At 44.0% G+C, this 18,618-nt stretch overlaps 2 protein-coding genes across 2 annotated transcripts; both read left to right on the top strand.

Annotated features, from left to right (window-relative positions):
- The first annotated feature begins 810 nt into the window (after window positions 1-810).
- Window positions 811-8,729, top strand: slc51a (solute carrier family 51 member A). Its single transcript, XM_070986202.1, has 8 exons — window positions 811-1,063; window positions 4,257-4,408; window positions 4,536-4,609; window positions 4,878-5,036; window positions 6,526-6,637; window positions 7,768-7,914; window positions 8,174-8,279; window positions 8,449-8,729. Exons 1-8 carry the CDS (start codon window positions 988-990, stop codon window positions 8,595-8,597), a joined length of 975 nt encoding a protein of 324 aa, XP_070842303.1. The 5' UTR covers window positions 811-987; the 3' UTR covers window positions 8,598-8,729.
- Window positions 8,730-11,052: 2,323 nt separating this feature from the next.
- pdk3a (pyruvate dehydrogenase kinase, isozyme 3a) lies at window positions 11,053-18,554 on the top strand. The gene is made up of 11 exons (XM_070985637.1): window positions 11,053-11,441; window positions 12,877-13,018; window positions 13,138-13,209; window positions 13,598-13,782; window positions 13,865-13,954; window positions 14,174-14,251; window positions 14,457-14,533; window positions 14,628-14,729; window positions 14,826-14,933; window positions 15,120-15,233; window positions 15,970-18,554. Exons 1-11 carry the CDS (start codon window positions 11,339-11,341, stop codon window positions 16,117-16,119), a joined length of 1,221 nt encoding a protein of 406 aa, XP_070841738.1. The 5' UTR covers window positions 11,053-11,338; the 3' UTR covers window positions 16,120-18,554.
- The last annotated feature ends 64 nt before the right edge of the window (window positions 18,555-18,618 follow it).

Genomic DNA, 18,618 nt, shown 5'->3' with positions numbered 1-18,618 from the left:
GGTGCAGAGAAACTGCTCTTCAAGCCAGCGCTGCAAAATGCACAAAAAGGCACAAACAGGCACAAAAAGGCACAAAGAGGCAGGGCCTTCATCAGCTCCCGTGGCCGATGACAGTGGTGGTGGTGGTGGCGACATTGCACAGGTACATGCAGTAAAAGCTGCAGTAAGATGGACTGCTTTCACAACACTTGACGATGATAAAACGTCAATAACATATTTTTGGCTAATGTTCTATGGCCAGGTTAGTTTGTATTCCAGTTAGTTTATAATACCTGTATACGCAAGTTTTTTTTTAAAGACATTGTGTATGTAGCCCTCTCCCTCATCATCCCTGTTAAGTTTTCAGTTTCTACACTGCTATTTTTATCTTGAAGATTGAGAGTGGTGGAGTGTACTTTTTTGTAGTGTTAATAAATTAGACTTTTTGGAAGTATTTAATGTGTCCACTCTCACTGATTCCCGTTAACTCGTTGCATGGCTTAAGGTTTTAAAGAGTTGCACAGTTGGTATACACGTTCAAGAGACAGAAAAGACCGAAAATGTGCGCGTTATCAAATGTGGTGGGCCAGTCTGGTCCAAAATGCCAGGGCCGATTTCTTGTCCCAGTCCGCCCCTGGTTATTAATACAGGACTTGAGTTCATTAGAGAAAACTTAGTGGCTTTCCGCAGCTGGGTAACACATGTGTCTTTTAATTCTCCTGTCTTAAATTCCATACAGGCCGGTCTATACCGGCATGACACAGAGCGCGTTTTTGCGTCATGTACCCAGGATGTGGTGATTTGGCTGACGACTGTCTGTCCTATGACGGCAGGAAAGAGGCGGGTCCACCGAATGCAACAAGTGTTTCGGGGTGCCCGGGAGGAGGCTATCCCTCTGCGGAGAGTTGGAGGACGCTCTTTGCACCTTTGGAGAGGAGAGCCGCGCGTCTGCGGGTGTTGAACAGGGCCTGACCGAACACTTGTGAGGATCCGCCGACGCCTGCCAGCATGAACAATGGATCGAACCAAACTGTTGACCCGAGCTGCACGGACAGACCTCCTCTCGCCATCGACATCATCCTCAGTGAGTAGACCCGCTCTGACGCCGCGGATCACCCCGTTAGAGAGTTTTGGTGACTGTTTCCAGAGCGATCACACTGATGCGCCACAGCAGGACTGTGATTCTTCTGGTTTGTGGTAACAGTGGGGGAAGAGACGCTAAACTTGTGGTCTTGTGGTGATTAAAGTGGTCTCCTTTGGGTGCTGCTGCAGGATGGTGGTGTCCCCTGTGCAGGTTCGAGCGCACCCCCTTTGCGTCTTTCTTGCTCTGAAGTGAACGAGATTCCTTCCTTAGAGGGCACCCTCGGATCCTTTTCTGCCACATGCAGCAAGCAATTTTTGCAAGATCGGTATGAAACAAGCAGAGCTCAGTGCTCAGTTGCTGGTTCGGATTTTTCAACAAATGATCAGGCTTAATCCATTAATCCACCCCATAGGCTGGTGGGGTTATTGTTAATTAATATTTAGGCGTCTGAGTCATGTTGGATTATCCATTTCACGTCTCCTAAGACTTCTCAGAGGCGACATCTGCAGCAAAGCAGAGAGAAAATCCACTTAAATAGAGCTAAGCAATATTTTTAGGACTTACAGTAAATCCTAAAGTATTAAATCACTATAAATCATAATAAATGCGCGTGAAAGTACAGTCAGAAATACTGTAATTCATGCTTTTCGTTTTGGGGAACATTGTGTCCTCTTTAATAACATTTATAGGCATTTTCTGTATGTTTGCATTGTATGTTTTTATTGTTGCACTTCAAGATGTTTCTCGGCTTTACCGTTTGGCTTGTGTGTATTTGTCATATTTATGGCATTTTCTTGTTTTTAACCTTTTTTAAATGTGTGTTCTTTAAAAAAAAAACTACTTTATGACTGAGACTAAAGGTTGAAGATCAGACGCTTTTTGGGCTGCTACATCCCAAAAAAACTACTTTTTTTTTTTTTTTAAGCAAAATAAGTTTTAAGACCATTTCCCTGCATTGTGAAATATCCGTGAAAGCTTGCTTAGCACATGCTGCATGTTAGCTGACCACAGATGTGTTGTTTTAACACTGAATTTAGGTCATTTAGTAAATGTGCCACTGTTTGTCCACCAGAGAGCTCTGAAATGTGTTCAGATGTTAAATACCCTGATCACTACATATCTTGGTCACAATTCATTAAAAACTCTTTTAAAGGATCAAAAAATAATCTTAAATAATATTATATTAATAAGATAATACTGGCCAATCTATGATCTGTCTTTATAAATCTTCCAAATATTGCTTCCTGCTCCAGCCTGAGACTTGCTGGGCCGTACCTGCGATGGAAAAACTTTAACAGTCACAAGTACCATCTGGATCAGATTCTTCAGTGAAAAAAAAAAGACCTTTAGTTTCCACTTTACTGCACTTCTGTGGCTGCATACCATGTCAGATGGTTAAGAGCAGAGTGGAGAGACGCGCTTGAAGTCGATGAAGGAAGAATGATAAAAACATAATTCTAGAAATGTCGAAACGATCAAAAAGCCAAAAGAGGAATTTGAATTTAAAAATAGTAACTGAACAAACACATCAGGAGGGCATGTGACCTCCTGCTGATACTGAAATCATTAAATAGGAATGTTTGTTTGTGTGTGTGGTTTCAGGCTTGTGTGTGTGTGTGTGTGTGTGTGTGTGTGTGTGTGTGTGTGTGTGTGTGTGTGTGTGTGTGTGCTTTTGTGTAGAAGAGAATAAATGATTGCTGCGCTCACAGTTACAGGCAACGTGCTGAAACAATGCACTCCACCTTTCCTCCCACTTCGTGCGCCGTCCCGAGCGCGTGGCTGCATCATCGCCACTTTTTTGCTTTGTCTGAAACATCTGCTGAAGCAGTTGTGACCACGTGTGTGCGCTGATGCCTGTTTCGAAAGTTCTTACCACAGATGACACCCCGCCAGCTCCTCTGCGCACCTCCCCGGCCTCCGTGCACCAGTACATTTTCCAGACTCGATTGTCAGCTCTGATTGTTTTCAAGGTTTAAAGAGCAGTGAAGTTGCGTGAAGCCAAACTCTTGCATAACATATGACATGACCCTGCGCTGTCCAGCACATGCTGTGAGAGGGAATCCATCCGTCGTCTGGCTGGCTTTATGTGCTCAACATGCATGTCCATGGCAACAATCTGCATTTGATTTCCTGTGTTGCTGTTTTCATTTATTACTTCAAATCAACTTTTTTTTGTACTTCAAAGAAACACAATTAAGAGGGTCAACAGAGCCTGCTTTTTCACTTTCAGTTCGTCTTCTTTCACTTGGTTATGCGTTTCCAGTCTGGCCGTGTTTTCCCATGATGCTTGCAAGTCTAGCTTTTCTCATCACTCTAAATATATACGTATTTAGCTACGCTAGCTGCATGGCTCTAAGGATGGCGATGCAGTTTTGTCTGTCGGCCCCCCTCTTTGATTCAGGCTGAAAAAGCTCATTAACGTCCACATAATGTTGCCATGAAACTCATGCCATGACCCCAAAACCATGAATTCCATTGACCTCGCTTCTAGCGCCCCCTGTAGGTCGACGGTTTGGGCTTTTAGTGGACTGGCTTGACAACTTTTGGGATGGAGCGACACAAATGTTCGTGCAGACGTTTGTGATTCCATGATTCTAATGACGTTTCCTTTAGCGCCACCATGACATTCGTGGATGGATCACAATGAAGTCAGGTTCACACGTTCATGTCCCCCACAGGATGAATTGTCATCATCCCTGAATATTTCATCCAGTGCCATCATCAAGTCAACTCTTCAGTTTGTCCAAAAACTTTGGTTTCCTATCAAATACCTGCAAAACTAAGGACTTTCCCATCAGCCTCAGCTGTGCTTTCTGTTTAACTGTTAATTAGAAAATGTTCCCATGCTAACATGCTAAACTACGACAGTGAATATGCTAAACATGCTAAGGATTTGCATGTATACATACAGCCTCGCAGAGCTGCTAGCATGTCTGTAGACTCTCAGCCATGTCAGAGATGTCGCACTCTTTGCTTTTTTGGCTTCTTGTTATTTTGTAGCAGTTATTTATTCAGCCTGAATAAACATTTCAAGGCTTTGCTGAAGGCTCTAACAACATAAATACCAGATGATTACCTTCGTAACAGCACAATCAAAGATCAAATCAAGGTTGAGTTTCTGGAGAACGGCCTGTGGGTCCAGCTCCAATTTGAAGACGGCTCATTTGTTGTTACTTCCTTTCTCTCCCTCCAGAGTTGGACATCTTTGGCATCATCCTGTACTCTGTGCTCACCTTCATGGCGGCTGTGTCCATGCTGGTCTTCCTAGAGGAGTGTGTCTACATCTATAAGAAAGTGCCGGCCAATAAGAAGAGTGTGATCATCTGGGTGAATGGGGCGGCGCCGGTGAGAATAACATATGCAGAAAGATGCAGACTAGATGGATGTTTTGCACTCATTCCACAGAAAAATGCACCGGTGCTGGTCAGATATTCTGCATCTTCACACCCCCTCTTTCTCCGCTTTTCTTCAGGTGATTGCCACCATGTCGTGTCTTGGGATGTGGATCCCCAGAGCCACCATGTTTACTGATATGACCTCTGCCTGGTGGGTTTCTCTTCCTCTGCTTGTCTTGTACTCACCTTTCATCGCTCGCTGCGCTGTGACTCTTGTTACCCACGGAGCCCCGCAGTAAAAAATCACAGAGGGGAAACTTCAGCTTCGAAACCTACTGAGAGTTTCATAGAAAACAGTGACACTGTTGTGTAATGTGCGTGGGACTTATGGCTTCCATTTTCTCCACGGATCCCTCCTCAAGCTCGCCCTTCGTCCCTCATTACAATTACAAATCTCTCCCGATCTTATCTCTCTGTAGCTACTTTGCCATCGTGGTGTTCAAGTTCCTGATCCTGATGGTGGAGGAGGTGGGTGGCGACGAGGCCTTCTTGAAGCGAGCGGGGAGACGTAAAATGAAGATCAGCACGGGGCCGTGCTGCTGCTGCTGCCCCTGCCTGCCATATGTTACCATCACAAGGTAAACACTCCAATAAAATACAGTCTGGGGTTTGCATAATCAACACAACCCCTCTGTTTTTCATGCCCCGAGAGCTGAAATGAACACCGCTCGTTCCTAACGACACCCTGTGTGTCAGCAGCTTCTGTGGATCAGAAGCACATGTTTAGTCTGATAACAGCAGCATGTTCCCTTTATCCTTTGCAGGAGAGAGTATTTATCAGATTATTAGGTCTCAGGAGTTTTGGAAGCAAAGGAAAATTAATACCAGTCTCATATCTGCCTATTAAATATGAGGCTACAGTCTGCAGATGATTAGTTTAGCTTAGCATAAAGACTGGAAAAGAGAAATATGCAAATGAAACAACTGGGATATAACCTGTCGATGAGCTTTAGAGATGCTGGAGAATTTGCACATCAGTCACGTTTGAATACAGCGAAAACAAGCTTATGCTAAGCTAAGCTAAGATAATCAGCACCTGGCTCCAGCCACATATTTATTACACTGACACGAGCGCCTTGTTTCCCCAAGTCTCTAAAACGAAGGCAGCCAGAGCAAAGTTAACACAAGCCACGGAGCCACAATAGCCACATTTATGGGAAACACACCAGACTGAAACAAACCAGAATTATCCTTTAATTTTAAGCAATTCCCCGCAGAGGCGTTTAAAACATCCTGCAGCGCTAATGAAGCACAGATCCTGTGCAGCTTCCAGGATGGTTACGACCGCGCGGTGTTGGAGGGGTTAGCCAGTTCTTTGATGTAGTTTTTGACCTGTTTGAAGTTTGCATAACCTCAGAGATCCTGTGAACGCGCAGCATTGGATTGCACGCTTCTGTTTTCTGAGGGCAGGTTGAACACACTCCTGGCCGTTCAACTCTTCCAAGGCAGAGCTGTGTATCGGAACCCTCTGCAGACAGCAATCCCATCATGTCCCCGTCTGGCTGAGTGCAGACCAGCTGCATTTTCACTGTGTCATAAACATTTTTTTTCTTTCATACTCTGTTCATCGTGTATAGCCATCTCTCACAGGTATAGTCTGTTTAGGTGATGCTAAATTTTCCTGGTGTCATGCAGCGACCAGCGGATGTGCATATTTCCAGCACTATGCACTGCTTAATGTGCAATCAAACAAAAAGTCCTTTGATGTAAACCGTCCTGCTGCACACAGTCACAACAACAACAGCAACGATGATGATGATGGTGATAGGCAGTTTCCCATCTCAGTTTCCCATCAACAGCATCATTTGTGCTCTCTTGTTTATGAGAAATCAGAAAGGTGCAATGCACCTCAGGGGGACTGTTAATGTTATTGTTGGACATGTAAGAACATTCAATTGACGACGTGCTCAAGGCCGCTGTCAATTGTCCGACACATCCTGCAGTAATAGTCCAGGTCAGGTTCAGGGAGGTGGAGAGTTCCCTGGTGGACTTTTGCTTTTTCGAAGCTGAAGCCATTTTCTGTCATCACCGGCTACTGTAAAATTGCTTCCTCTCCTCCATCTCCAGACGCACTCTCTTCCTGCTCAAACTTGGCTCGTTCCAGTTTGCTGTCCTGAAGACTGTCCTCACCATCCTTTCCATTGTCCTCTACACCAATGGGACCTTTGACCTCTCTGATGTGAGTTGCTGTTTGTACTGGTTGTTCCCCAACTGTTTACTGTTTGAGCGTCAGAAAAATATGTTAATGTGTCAGCACAGCCCAGACTCCCCATGTTTACTGGGAATGTTTTCTTGCCGTCAATTGTTATAAATTGCTCTATTTGTTTCTGTAACGCTTAATAATAAGGGTGTGTAATTATCATGTTTGATCATTGTGTAACTTCTTTTAGACTCCTGATGTTGTGATGAATGAATTAATGCAGAGCGTATTATGACTTCCTGTCACTCACTTCTAACAAATGATCGACACCGCAAGCTTGTGATTAGATGATGCTTAATGAATCTTTATTTAATGATTTTTAACTCAGAGTTAATTTAATTTTAACATGTATTTAAAATGAGCTGGAATCAAGTTACACAGAAAAGATCATCTCAGACCCTGAATGTTATCATCCTTTCCAAAACCCAACTTTGATGGCCCCTTAACTTTTTCTCTAGCGCCATCATGAGATCAAACAGTTTATTTGTCCAATACTTTGATTCGAGGCTAAATGCTAAACCAATTAGCCTTAGCCATATTTTGTGTTTAGTGCTGATTAGCAAGTGTTAGCACAGCAGAGTAAACGTAGATGGTGAGCAGTATTACGGCTGCTGAACATGTTCACATTTAGCTCAAACTGGCAGTCAGATCCAAACATCTGGAACAACATTAATACCCAAATGAGCACCCAATCGTTTCAGTTACGTCTGACAGAGTAGCTTCAGATTTATGTGAGAATTTAAATGCATGGACCTGAAAAGCCCTTTTCTGTCTAACAGTTAAGTTGTGGCATTTAAATGAACTGAGTTAACATTCAATCACTGATGATCCATTGAGTGTTTACTAACCATATAAACTCATAGTGAGTCTTAATAGTGAGCAACATGAATCCATCGTACACCCTGGATGAACTGCATTAAATCATCATGACTCATTTATTACTTAAGCGTGCACTTAACGCTTGTACACTTGTTATATAATGTTGCCTGTTTTGCAAAGAAATTAGCGTTTCCCAAAGGTATTTCGTGTAAAGAGGACTATAGAGGAAGATGACAGTGTCATCAGTTTCATGCTTTTTTTCTGTGTGTGTGTGTGTGACCATGTTTCAGTTGAGCATCAGCGGAGCTGCTATATGGATCAACCCGTTTGTGGGCATCTTGACAATCATAGCCCTGTGGCCTGTCTCCATGACCTTCATTCACATGAAGGTTACCCTGCGGACACTCAAGATCGTCCCCAAGTACGCCATGTACCAGGTGAGAGCACCAGAGAGGCTTTAAACATGCATGAGCTCGTCACCTTTCTGCACGCAAACAGCTGTTTTACACAACGAGAGTAACTCGGACACTCAGCTCAGTTTAGGTTGTAGGGTTGTTTTTTTTACAGGATTTTTCAGAATCAGTCAGGGTTAACTCTGTGTGTGTGTGTGTGTGTGTGTGTGTGTCGTGTGTGTGTGTGTGTGTGTGTGTGTGTGTGTGTGTGTGTGTGTGTGTGTGTGTGTGTGTGTGTGTGTAGATGGTGCTGATCCTGAGTCAGCTGCAAACAGCCATCATCAACATCTTGGCTTTGAACGGAACCATCGCCTGCACCCCGCCCTTCTCTGCGCCGGCCAGAGGATACAGTGAGTCAACACACGACTGATCCATTCATCCACATGTTGCTGTGATGATCAATAATGAGTCCATCCCTCTTTTCATTCAGTCACAACACCGAGAACAACTCCCTCAAGCCTCCTTTGATTGTTCACCTTTACTCACTCCTTTACTTCCTGCGCCCTTCTGTCTCCACAGTGATGAGTCAGCAGCTTTTGATCCTGGAGATGTTTATCATCACGCTGGTAACGCGTCTGCTGTATCGCCGACAGTACGATCCTTTACCGGAGGAAGAGTACGACGACAATGAAAACACCAAGATGGCTGCAATACCCGAATCAGCATGAGAACTCTGAATGTGTGCGTGAGTGTGTGTGTTGTGTGTGTCATTTGTACTTCCAACATATATTTGATTAAGAGATTATATAATTGAATATGAATAAATATAAATAAGATTTATATGTACATTTATCTTGTGGGTGTTCATTACAGGTCACAGACTTGCATGCTCTCCATAACTGTTTGGGGAACAGCAACCACACAGATCCAGAGAGTGAGCCAGCAGTACCGACTAACATGTTCCCACTTTATGCCATTTCAGTCTGTTCTTGTGTATATATAAACTATGTGATTTGGTAATAAGTTCAGGGAAAATGGAAAAAACATTTGCGGAGATGTGAGCATAGTGTTCAAGAAATTGCCTAACATAAACCTGAGTAAACATGGTTTATTATTGAATTATTCTTTTTTTCAGCCTACCTGCTGTGTGCTGACCTAAAGACTATCAAGTATCAGCTGAGGTACCAAATCACCCCCCCCCCTTTTTGAATTTACAGGTTCATATTAGTTTAATTCAAGGGAATTACAAAAAAATAATAATGGGGATCCAAATGTAAGGTGGCCCCATTTATTTATATCCGCTGTCTTTGTGAGCCATTATTGTATAATAGTAAGCTGTATTTTTCTCTTGCATTTGCATTCTGTGTCACCAGCACTGGACCTTTACTGTCACCATGTGTACAACATTTAAAACATCTTCAGATGAACTGGACACGCTGTTTGACTCTGTGGTGTCATTTGTTTCAGTTTGCCTGGACAGCTGCTCTGTCACACTGTGGTGTTTCATCTTTGTCACTAGGTGGCAGTAGAAACCAAAACCTGGTCGATACAGAACAGTCTCTGTGTGGGACTGAAACCGGACTATCATCACCTGATAGTTGTTATTACTGTAACAAGCAGTTGTCATACCAGTGGGCTCTCCACAGTCGGAGAAGTACACATTAAACTACAAAATGTATTCAGTTATTCACATGCAAGGCCTTCTACGCCAATTTGACATTTTGTAGCGCACTTGCTTACTACGCATTACGTATTTTTACGTGCAAGATGTACACATTTACCGTAATGGGCTGCTGTAGGTATTACATTAAGTGGCCGCAGATAAACAAGGTAACATATAGGGTGTTGATTGACACGCCTCCGTCCAATTGAGTTGCTGCTGTTTCTCACTTCCTAGTTTTCAGCCAATCACTGCAATGAATCAACAAGCCTGAGCCAAGTGCGGTTGAGTGGAAACTTTCAAATGCAGCTACGTGCTGTCCAAAAACGTCGGCGCAGTCTAAATTAGCCGGAAGTGAGGGGATTTAATATTCAAAATAAAATGTTTTTTCATCTACGAAGATGAGTGTTATTCAGGCTGTATTGAAAATTTTGTTTGAATACAAGTATCTAAGTATTATTAGCAAAACATACTGAGTAAAAATACTCATTATGCTGAAAAATGACTCCTGTAAGTGTTTCACTATTGAATATTGGATTTTTTTTTTTTTTTTATTACTGATGCATTCAGTAATTAACATTTTTCTGTTAGCCAACGTGGAGCTGATTTGAGCTATTTAAACAATGCTGGGTAATTTGATATATTTTATGGCCAAAATTTATGACCTGATAAAACATGATGCATTGTTATCATGTGTTATGAGTTTATCATTCGTTGTTTTTTACAGAAGCATAAGAGATAATCAACTAAAGTACAAATCCCTCAAATTTAAACTTAAGTGCTCTACTTAAATAAATGTGCATAGTTGTGTTCCATCACTGAAAACGATTAATAATTCACGAATACTTTACAGATAACATTAATGGTCAAGTCACTGTTATTTATTAAAGGTTGACTTTTTGCCGTTTTTCTGCAGTTGTAGTCAGTCATTTAGAGTGTGGTGGATGACATTTTAAAATCATTAGGGCTACATTTAAAATGTTAACTTGTTAAGTAAACGTTTTATATGCCATTTGGCAAAAATAAGTCACCTGCAAGTATAAACATTAACAAGTCATTTATAAAGGACTCCTGAAGTCAACAGGCGTAAACATCTTGAAAGTTTACCATAAACAAATTATTTTAAACAATTTTAATATATCTTATATTATCAAAACCCATCTTTATTGTGTCTTTGTCTATTCTATGTTTAACAACATATGCACGTTTCTTGTTTTGTTTTGTTTTGTTTTGTTTGTTTTTTTGTATACTACTTTTTTCCAATCATGCATCTGTCTTTTTTAACTATTAGCATTTTATTATGTTGACAATTTGTTTGTCTAGCATGGATCATATGCTGCAATTGTAAATGAAAGTTTGAAGAAAGAAAGCAGGAAAAAAAAACAAAGACATTTTCAAACATGGCAACCAAAATGTTTTTCTCATAATTAATTATATTTGATTCATAAAGAATTTGTTAATGATTTAGCCATTAGAAACCATCGATAAATATATTATTTTATTTTGGAAAAACGTGCCCGGAAGCGTACGTTTGCTCCCGATTTGCTTGACAGTGTTTAGCTCATCTGAACGTCTGAACAATGTAGACCCAGGAAACACTCTTGCGAGCATATCGTTCGTATCCTATCATGTAACCCTTATGGACGTTTATTCATCTCTTCGCTTCGTGTCCACCGGAAGAAATGTGGACGCCGCCGACCGGGGAGGACCGTCCGTGTGGCTGTCAGCGTTACCGGGGATGAAATGGTCGCGTTTGTATTGAATGTCATTCACACGTTCGGCTCTGGGCATCGCTATTAAACTTTCAAGATGAGGTTCTTCGCGTCTCTGCTGAAAAACGCAAACCCCAAAATCGAGTATTACTCCAGGTTTTCGCCGTCCCCGCTCTCCATCAAGCAGTTTCTGGATTTTGGTAAGTGTCATCCTCCAGTAGTGACTTGCTGATTAGGAACACCACCAGGAGGCCTTTCTTTCCAGTGCTTTGAATTTTGACATTTCAGCCACTATTTCCGTGCAGTGTCACGGGCAGGCTCGCGCCTTATTAATAGAAATCCCGCACAAGCTGAAACATCAGACTGTGCAATGATCAGACGTGACATTTGAATGAGCTGATCACAGCCTGGTGTCTCTGCCTGACAGCTTTCTGTTGGTGGAGCATGTGTCCAGTCCATGCAGGTGTCCTCCTCAGTCAGACTGGGTGCAGCTGATGCGAGCCCAGCCTTTAAATGCTCAACAGGGTCTTAATCAGGCTTATTTCAGAGCAGGAAGGGTCTTTGTCTCATGTGCAGTGTGTCTGTGCATGCAGATTCAATCACTGCGCTCAGACTCTGACACGAGATGCTGGCCACAGCGCTCAAGGCTTTTCTTAATCCACCTCTGATTAAAACACAGTCATCTCTCTTACATAATTTGTTGTCACGGCTGTGGATCTGACATGAAGTCCAAGAAGCTTGCGGCGACCAAGACACAAAGCTGGGATCTGGTCAGCTGTAACCGGCCAGAGAAGCAGCACACTGGGGTGTTTGAGGAGGGAACGAGTGAGACATCATCCGAGGACAGTCGGTCAGTAGTCACTCCAGGGCTGAGTCAGTATTTGGTGGTTTCACAACCCCGTTTTGCAGTTGACCGGCCCTCGCTGTGTGCTGCTGAGTCAGGGGAAGCCTTTCCTCTGAGCAGAGATGATGGGGTGTTTCCTTTCACTCTTTTATTGTACGAGGTGCTGAAGCTTTACCGTTGTTCCCTCTTCACACAGCCGGCAGATTTCCTTTTCACGTTTTCTCTGCTGAGGGTTCCTCGCGGCTCCCCCCGTGGTCATTTTTCGAGGAGCGCGGGCAGCATTGCACCACAATAATCGAGTTTTTCCTGTTTGGATCTGAAACATAAATCCCCGCTAACCTCTCCGTGACTCCCTCTCTCTGCTCGGTAACAGTATTTATGATTTCCTTGAATGGTTCAGGCTCATGATGGAAAGTAAATACAGCTCCAGCCAGTTTGCAGAGTTGAAGGTATCAGGTTAAAGGTCTGAAAACCGAATCTGACTGCAGCTCCCAATCTGATACTTAGCCTGTGTGTTTACCTCGTCTACCAGTCACACATGAAATCATGTTTTATCTTGGGGAAAACAAGATTTTTTCACCGTTTTTGGGTTGATGACAGTCACAGTTTGGCTTTATGCCTTGCCTTGTGTTATCTTGGCTTTCACAAGGCAACAAGGGTACAATAGAAGTTCTTTGCCTGGTGGATTTCATCATGTACGGACGTGGAAAAAAACAAACAAAACCTTGAATATATGTACAGTTCACTGGTGGTGCCGCGTCCACAAACTCCCAAACTCATTGCTCTTGCAGGCAGGGAGAATGCGTGCGAGAAGACGTCCTACATGTTCCTGCGTAAGGAGCTGCCGGTGCGGCTGGCCAACACCATGAGGGAGGTCAATCTGCTGCCCGATCTCCTGCTCAGCCAGCCCTCCGTCAGGCTGGTGCAGAAATGGTGAGACGCTTCCTGGAGACAAAGCTTTATATGGCCGCTCTGCGATAAGGTTTACAGCAGGAGCATCGTTGAGATGTTGGCTTAAAAGCTGCCTTTTGGACCTGTGTTTGCTTTATCAGGTACATGCAGAGCTTCGTGGAGCTGCTGGATTATGAGAACAGAAAGCCGGAGGATGCCCACGTTCTCAATGAGTGAGTGAAAACTGCCTCAATGAATGACTCACAGTACAAGTGTGATACGTGTACAGTACAGTGGGGGCAGCTTTGTCAGGCGCCCAGCTGTTCTGTGCTGGATTTATGTCTTTATGTCTCAAGTCCGTCTGCAGCTAATCCCTGTTACACACGTGCTGCAGATCTCTGCTGACTGCGCAGGTAACGGTGCGTGTTTGCACTATAACAGTGTCCCTGTGATAAACACAGATAGGAATTAAGATAAGGCGCTCTGTTTAGAGAGCGCGTTTCCAAGGATTGTTCAGTCCAGTGGAAATGAAAGAACGCTGATATTCAGCTCGATTCACGACTGATCCAAGACAAGAGACTAACACTCCTCTTTTCTCCCTCGTTGCATATTTTTTTGCAGTTTCCTCGAGCTCTTGATCGAGATCCGTAACCGCCACAACGACGTGGTTCCCACCATGGCCCAGGGAGTCATCGAGTACAAGGAGAAGTTCGGTTTTGACCCCTTTATCAGCAGCAACATCCAGTATTTCCTGGACCGCTTCTACACCAACCGCATCTCTTTCCGCATGCTCATCAACCAGCACAGTGAGTCTCACAGACCGAAGCGGCTCATTCAGATGGCCGCCGGTCCGCAGCTGACTTTTGTTTCCACGTCTCTTCTGCGCAGCTCTCCTGTTTGGCAACGACACCAACCCCGCCCACCCAAAACACATCGGCAGCATTGACCCCACCTGCAGCGTGGCTGAAGTCGTCAGAGGTGAGTTAAAGAGCTGTGGCGCAAATCAAACAAACCCTCGTTCCTGTTTACATAATGATAGTTTTTAAAGAATTCCAGCGACTTGGATCCGAAGCTGCACTCTTGGTGACCCGGCGGGGAGCAGAAAGCCATGTTAGCAACAGGAATCCAAACATAAACAATGCCCGTATTCTGCCTGCTCTGCCCTGACGCGACCCGTGTTGTTGCCTCTTCTTTCAGACGCCTATGACACCGCCAAGATGCTGTGCGAGAAGTACTACTTGGCTGCTCCTGAGCTGAAGATTGAAGAGTTCAACAGTAAGACTCGACGTTTTCTCCCTGTAATCTGTCGCACAGCTGATGTGAAACAATGTATTCTGTTACCAAGTCTGTTTAGAGCTTATGGGTGCAGCTCTGAGTCCGAGTTTAGTCCCGTGATTACAATGTTTGTCTTCTCATTAACTTGAAAAGAAGCAGCTTTGTGCATGTGTGTGTGTGATGTTTTCCTGTTCTTGTCTACCAGTGAAGGCCCCTAAAAAGCCCATCCAGGCGGTGTACGTGCCCTCTCATCTGTTCCACATGCTGTTTGAGCTCTTTAAGGTGAGCAGTGCAGCATCACCGCTTCAGCGCTCTTTAAGTGTAATTCAGTTGTAATGTGGCTGCAGCTGTGCTCATGAACTCTGCGCATCCGCAGAACTCAATGAGAGCCACAGTGGAGCTTCACGAGGACAGTACAGAGGGATTACCACCAGTGAAGGCAAAGGTCACTCTGGGTAAAGAGGATCTCTCCGTTAAGGTAAATCAGACACACACACATCAAATCGTTGGATAAATATTTGTGGTTTTTGAACTTTTTGTCCGCGTGTCTGCCTCTCCCGTAATCTGTCTTCAGATCAGCGACAGAGGGGGAGGAGTTCCTCTGAGGAAGATAGACCGTCTGTTTAACTACATGTACTCCACTGCTCCCACACCAAGCCTGGAGCCAGGAGCTGTCCCACTGGTATACACACACACACACACACACACACACACACACACACACACACACACACACACACACACACTTAAATCAGGATTGATCCTGGTGACCATTTCAACCCTTTGCCAGCCCACACATTTGTTATATGTTGGATTGTTATTTGGCATCTGGGAAATTAAATTCTGCCGTTCTCCCTCTCCCATCCAGGCTGGTTTTGGTTACGGTTTGCCGATTTCTAGGCTTTATGCCCGATACTTCCAGGGGGATCTGAAACTGTACTCCATGGAGGGCGTGGGCACAGATGCAGTCATCTATCTGAAGGTAAAGTGAGCCAGTCAAATGTGGAGCTCGCTGGGATTGGTTCCACTTTTTTTAGCCAAGAGTTGGACGATAAGATTGATACCACTCATCTGTCTGTTAACTAAGAGGCTGGATCCAGAAGATGCTTAGATTATCTTAGCCTAGCTTAGCATAAAGACTGGATGTAGGGAGAAAAAATATGATATTGTGTATTCTAGTTGCCGCATTTTGTTGCCTTTGAGTAGAGCCAGGGTAGTTGTTGTCACTGTTTACAGTCTTTATGCTAACCTACACTAACCTGGTGGTGGCTTCATATTTAAGGTAACAGACCAAAAAGAGAGCAGCATCGATCTTCTCATCAAACCGTCAGACAGAAAGAGAATAAACACATTTCCCAAAATGTCAAACTATCCCTTTAAGGGTGGCACAAGGACCCAGGAGACGAATACCTTAACTTAGCATAGCATAATGACTGCGAACAAGTGGGAAACAGCTAGCACGGCGCTGTGAAAATGTAAAAAAAATCTACCTCCCAGCAACTGTCAAGCGTACTACATCACATCTTATACCTCTTTGATTTTAGCCAGATAAAAACGGAAGTGTTAGTGTCTGCAGGCTGTTTCCCTTGCCTCAGGTCTCAATGCTAAGCTAAGCTAACCGCCTCTGGCTGCAGTGTTGCCATGTCAACTCTTCCTTTGAAGATAAATGACTGTGGGTTCTTATTGGCTCTTGTGTTTTGTTCCTCCTTCGTGTAAAGGCCCTGTCCAGCGAGTCCTTCGAGCGCCTGCCGGTCTTCAACAAGTCAGCGTGGCGGCATTACAAGACCAGCCCCGAGGCAGACGACTGGAGCAACCCCAGCAAAGAGCCGCGCGATGCCAGCAAGTCCAAATACAAAGCCAACAGATAACTCTGCCTGACCCGCTCGCCCAGCCCTCTGCTGGGAGCCCAAATACCTGCACTCTGCCCTCGAGCATGTATGATGAAGTGTTGTCTTTGGGTAAACCTTTGGTTTAGGATCAGACTTGCTTTAACATTCCAGCTTTGGAAAAGAACCGTGAACTTGATTTATATCTCTACCCGACGGCAACATTCATCAGCGTAGCTTTCATTGTTGTGGCATTACCACTGGCTCTCCCGAGATGGAGTTCAAAATGAACCTCTTCCAAATTGTTGATCCCCCACCATCATGTCCTGCATCTTTACTGCTTCATTTCTCCTCCATCTGGCCATTACGTGAAGCTAAATTCACTGCATCACTGCTAACGGTTTGGCCCGGCTCGTCTGTGCTGACTGGGCCGTCGCTGAATAAGCCAGCACTGCTGATTGAGTGTCTTTCTCACCACCAGTGAAGGCTCAGAGTCTGCCCCCCCCTCTCAGACACAAGCAGAGTCAGGAGGTTTGAGTTTCAGTGCAAATGGGAAGATGAGGAGGTTTCATTTCCTTCCTTTGGGAGACACTTTTGACTGAACGCACAATTAGGCCAGTGTGTCACTGGCATAGTAAAGACTTGTTTTGGACTGTTTCAGCCCGGGAAAATAAAAGAGAAGATTGCATATAGATGAGAGAAAATGATCAATCTTCTGTAAAATATTATAGGAAGAGTACACCTTATTTTTAAAACTCTAGAAGTCAGGATTTTTATTTTGTGTGGAAGAGAAAAAGCCTTACTTCTGGGAAGTCGGAGCATATTTAATGTTTTAAAAAATCTGCCTTGAAGGCTCTACTGGAACTCAAAATTAGTTTCCAATGAACGAATCCTAGAAATCAAGTATTTTCTTCGTATTGAACTACTTCACTCGCAGAAGTAAAATAAACGCCCGCCTGCAGGCACTACTGACCCTCATCTGACATTTCTGCTTCCAAGCCCACTCCTGAAGGACCAAATCAGCGTCTGTAGGATGCTTATGAGATGTCACCACGCCAGCTTCGTCAGTCACACCAGCATGATTTCAGTCTTATATGAGACGAGTGGACCTGTTGCGTCTAGCGAGGACGATAACGAAAGAGCACATCATCACATCCGCTTTCAGCCCTCATCCTGCAAACATTTTGACCCGCCTGCCACGGCGGACACATGCTCCCAGCTTGGACTTCACCCTAACAATGCTTCATCCGCCCACTTGTGCGACTAATCCTCACAGTCCTCGAGACGAGCTGGAGCGAAGCTTGTGTGTTTTTAAAATGTGCTTTTGTTTTTGTTGTCTCGAGTGTAGAAGACGCTGCTAACGTGCAGAAGGGATCGATAGCATTTAATTTATTGTTATCCAGAAACAAAGAAGCAGCTAATGAACTACGTTTTCAGGCTTTCTTCCTATTTAAATCATCGGATCAGGATTACTCTTGATGTGCTTTTAATGATTCATTTCTCTGATTATTTTCATGTGGACAGTCCACTCCATTTTCTAAACAGCGTTTGGAAAAGGCAGCAGGAGAAAATGTGGCTAAAGGAGCCACTAGTTACTGGGTACTGACATGCTTCAAACCGAGCAGATTTTCTGTCACATAAGTCATATTTTTGGTGCACTTTACTAACCACGCACATATTTTTCTTCATGCAACCATTTCAGACCATTACCTTTAGAAGTGGACGGTTATTTCTGATCAGGCGAGATCCCAGGTCGCCACTTAGAAAACATCAGAATCGTTATTTTTGGAGCTACTGAAAAAAGCCAAACCTGGTTTGTTAGGACCAGATGATTCAATAATCTGAAGTGACGTCCTTCTCTCGTCCCCTTCAGCTCCACCTGACGTGAAAAGAAAGGAGTGTAGATGAAGAATTCATCATTTTCAGCCTCACTGTAATAACATTTCATCACTGCCAATGCCTTCGTAACCCGCCAGGCTCACCGAGCAACGCTCAGTGACAAACCTGCTGCAAGGACGGAGACGACGCTCCTCTTCACTCAAAGGCCTCAGCTCGCCACCTGTAACGCGTGCTCTCCCTGCACGTCAGCCATTTTTAAAATCCACACCTTCGTCAAGGTTTCAGCTCCAGTTGTGTGATTTTTAGAGGCCCGGGGATCTTTTCCTCTTCAGTAGTTACCAACCTTCACTGTTAAAGACTGTTTCTGTACCTATGGTATTTTAGAAAATATTCTGTACATAACTATAATTAATGTGTATGCTGCCAGTGTGGAGTGATCACTGTTTTCCACCCTGCTGTACCTCCAGCTTTAACAAACACATTTGTACGCATGCACTCCACCGCAGAGGTGGTTGCGCAAAGATATGCAAATAGTGCAACATGGACGTTATACCAAAAAGATAATAGAGCAGTATAATGTGATCCAGCATGAGATCTACATACGTTGTCGAAGCTGACAATAAAGAAAATTGCTGATGTGTGCGACGAGTCTGCGATTTAATGCCTGTTGTCGTTTGAAGAAGGTGAGGTGCTCTTCAGTTC

This window comes from Chaetodon trifascialis, chromosome 18 (assembly GCF_039877785.1).
Source record: "Chaetodon trifascialis isolate fChaTrf1 chromosome 18, fChaTrf1.hap1, whole genome shotgun sequence".
In the NCBI taxonomy this organism is placed as follows: Eukaryota; Metazoa; Chordata; class Actinopteri; order Chaetodontiformes; family Chaetodontidae; genus Chaetodon; species Chaetodon trifascialis.
Note: the sequence above shows the minus strand (reverse complement) of the source record. Positions and strands in the feature narration are given on the sequence as shown.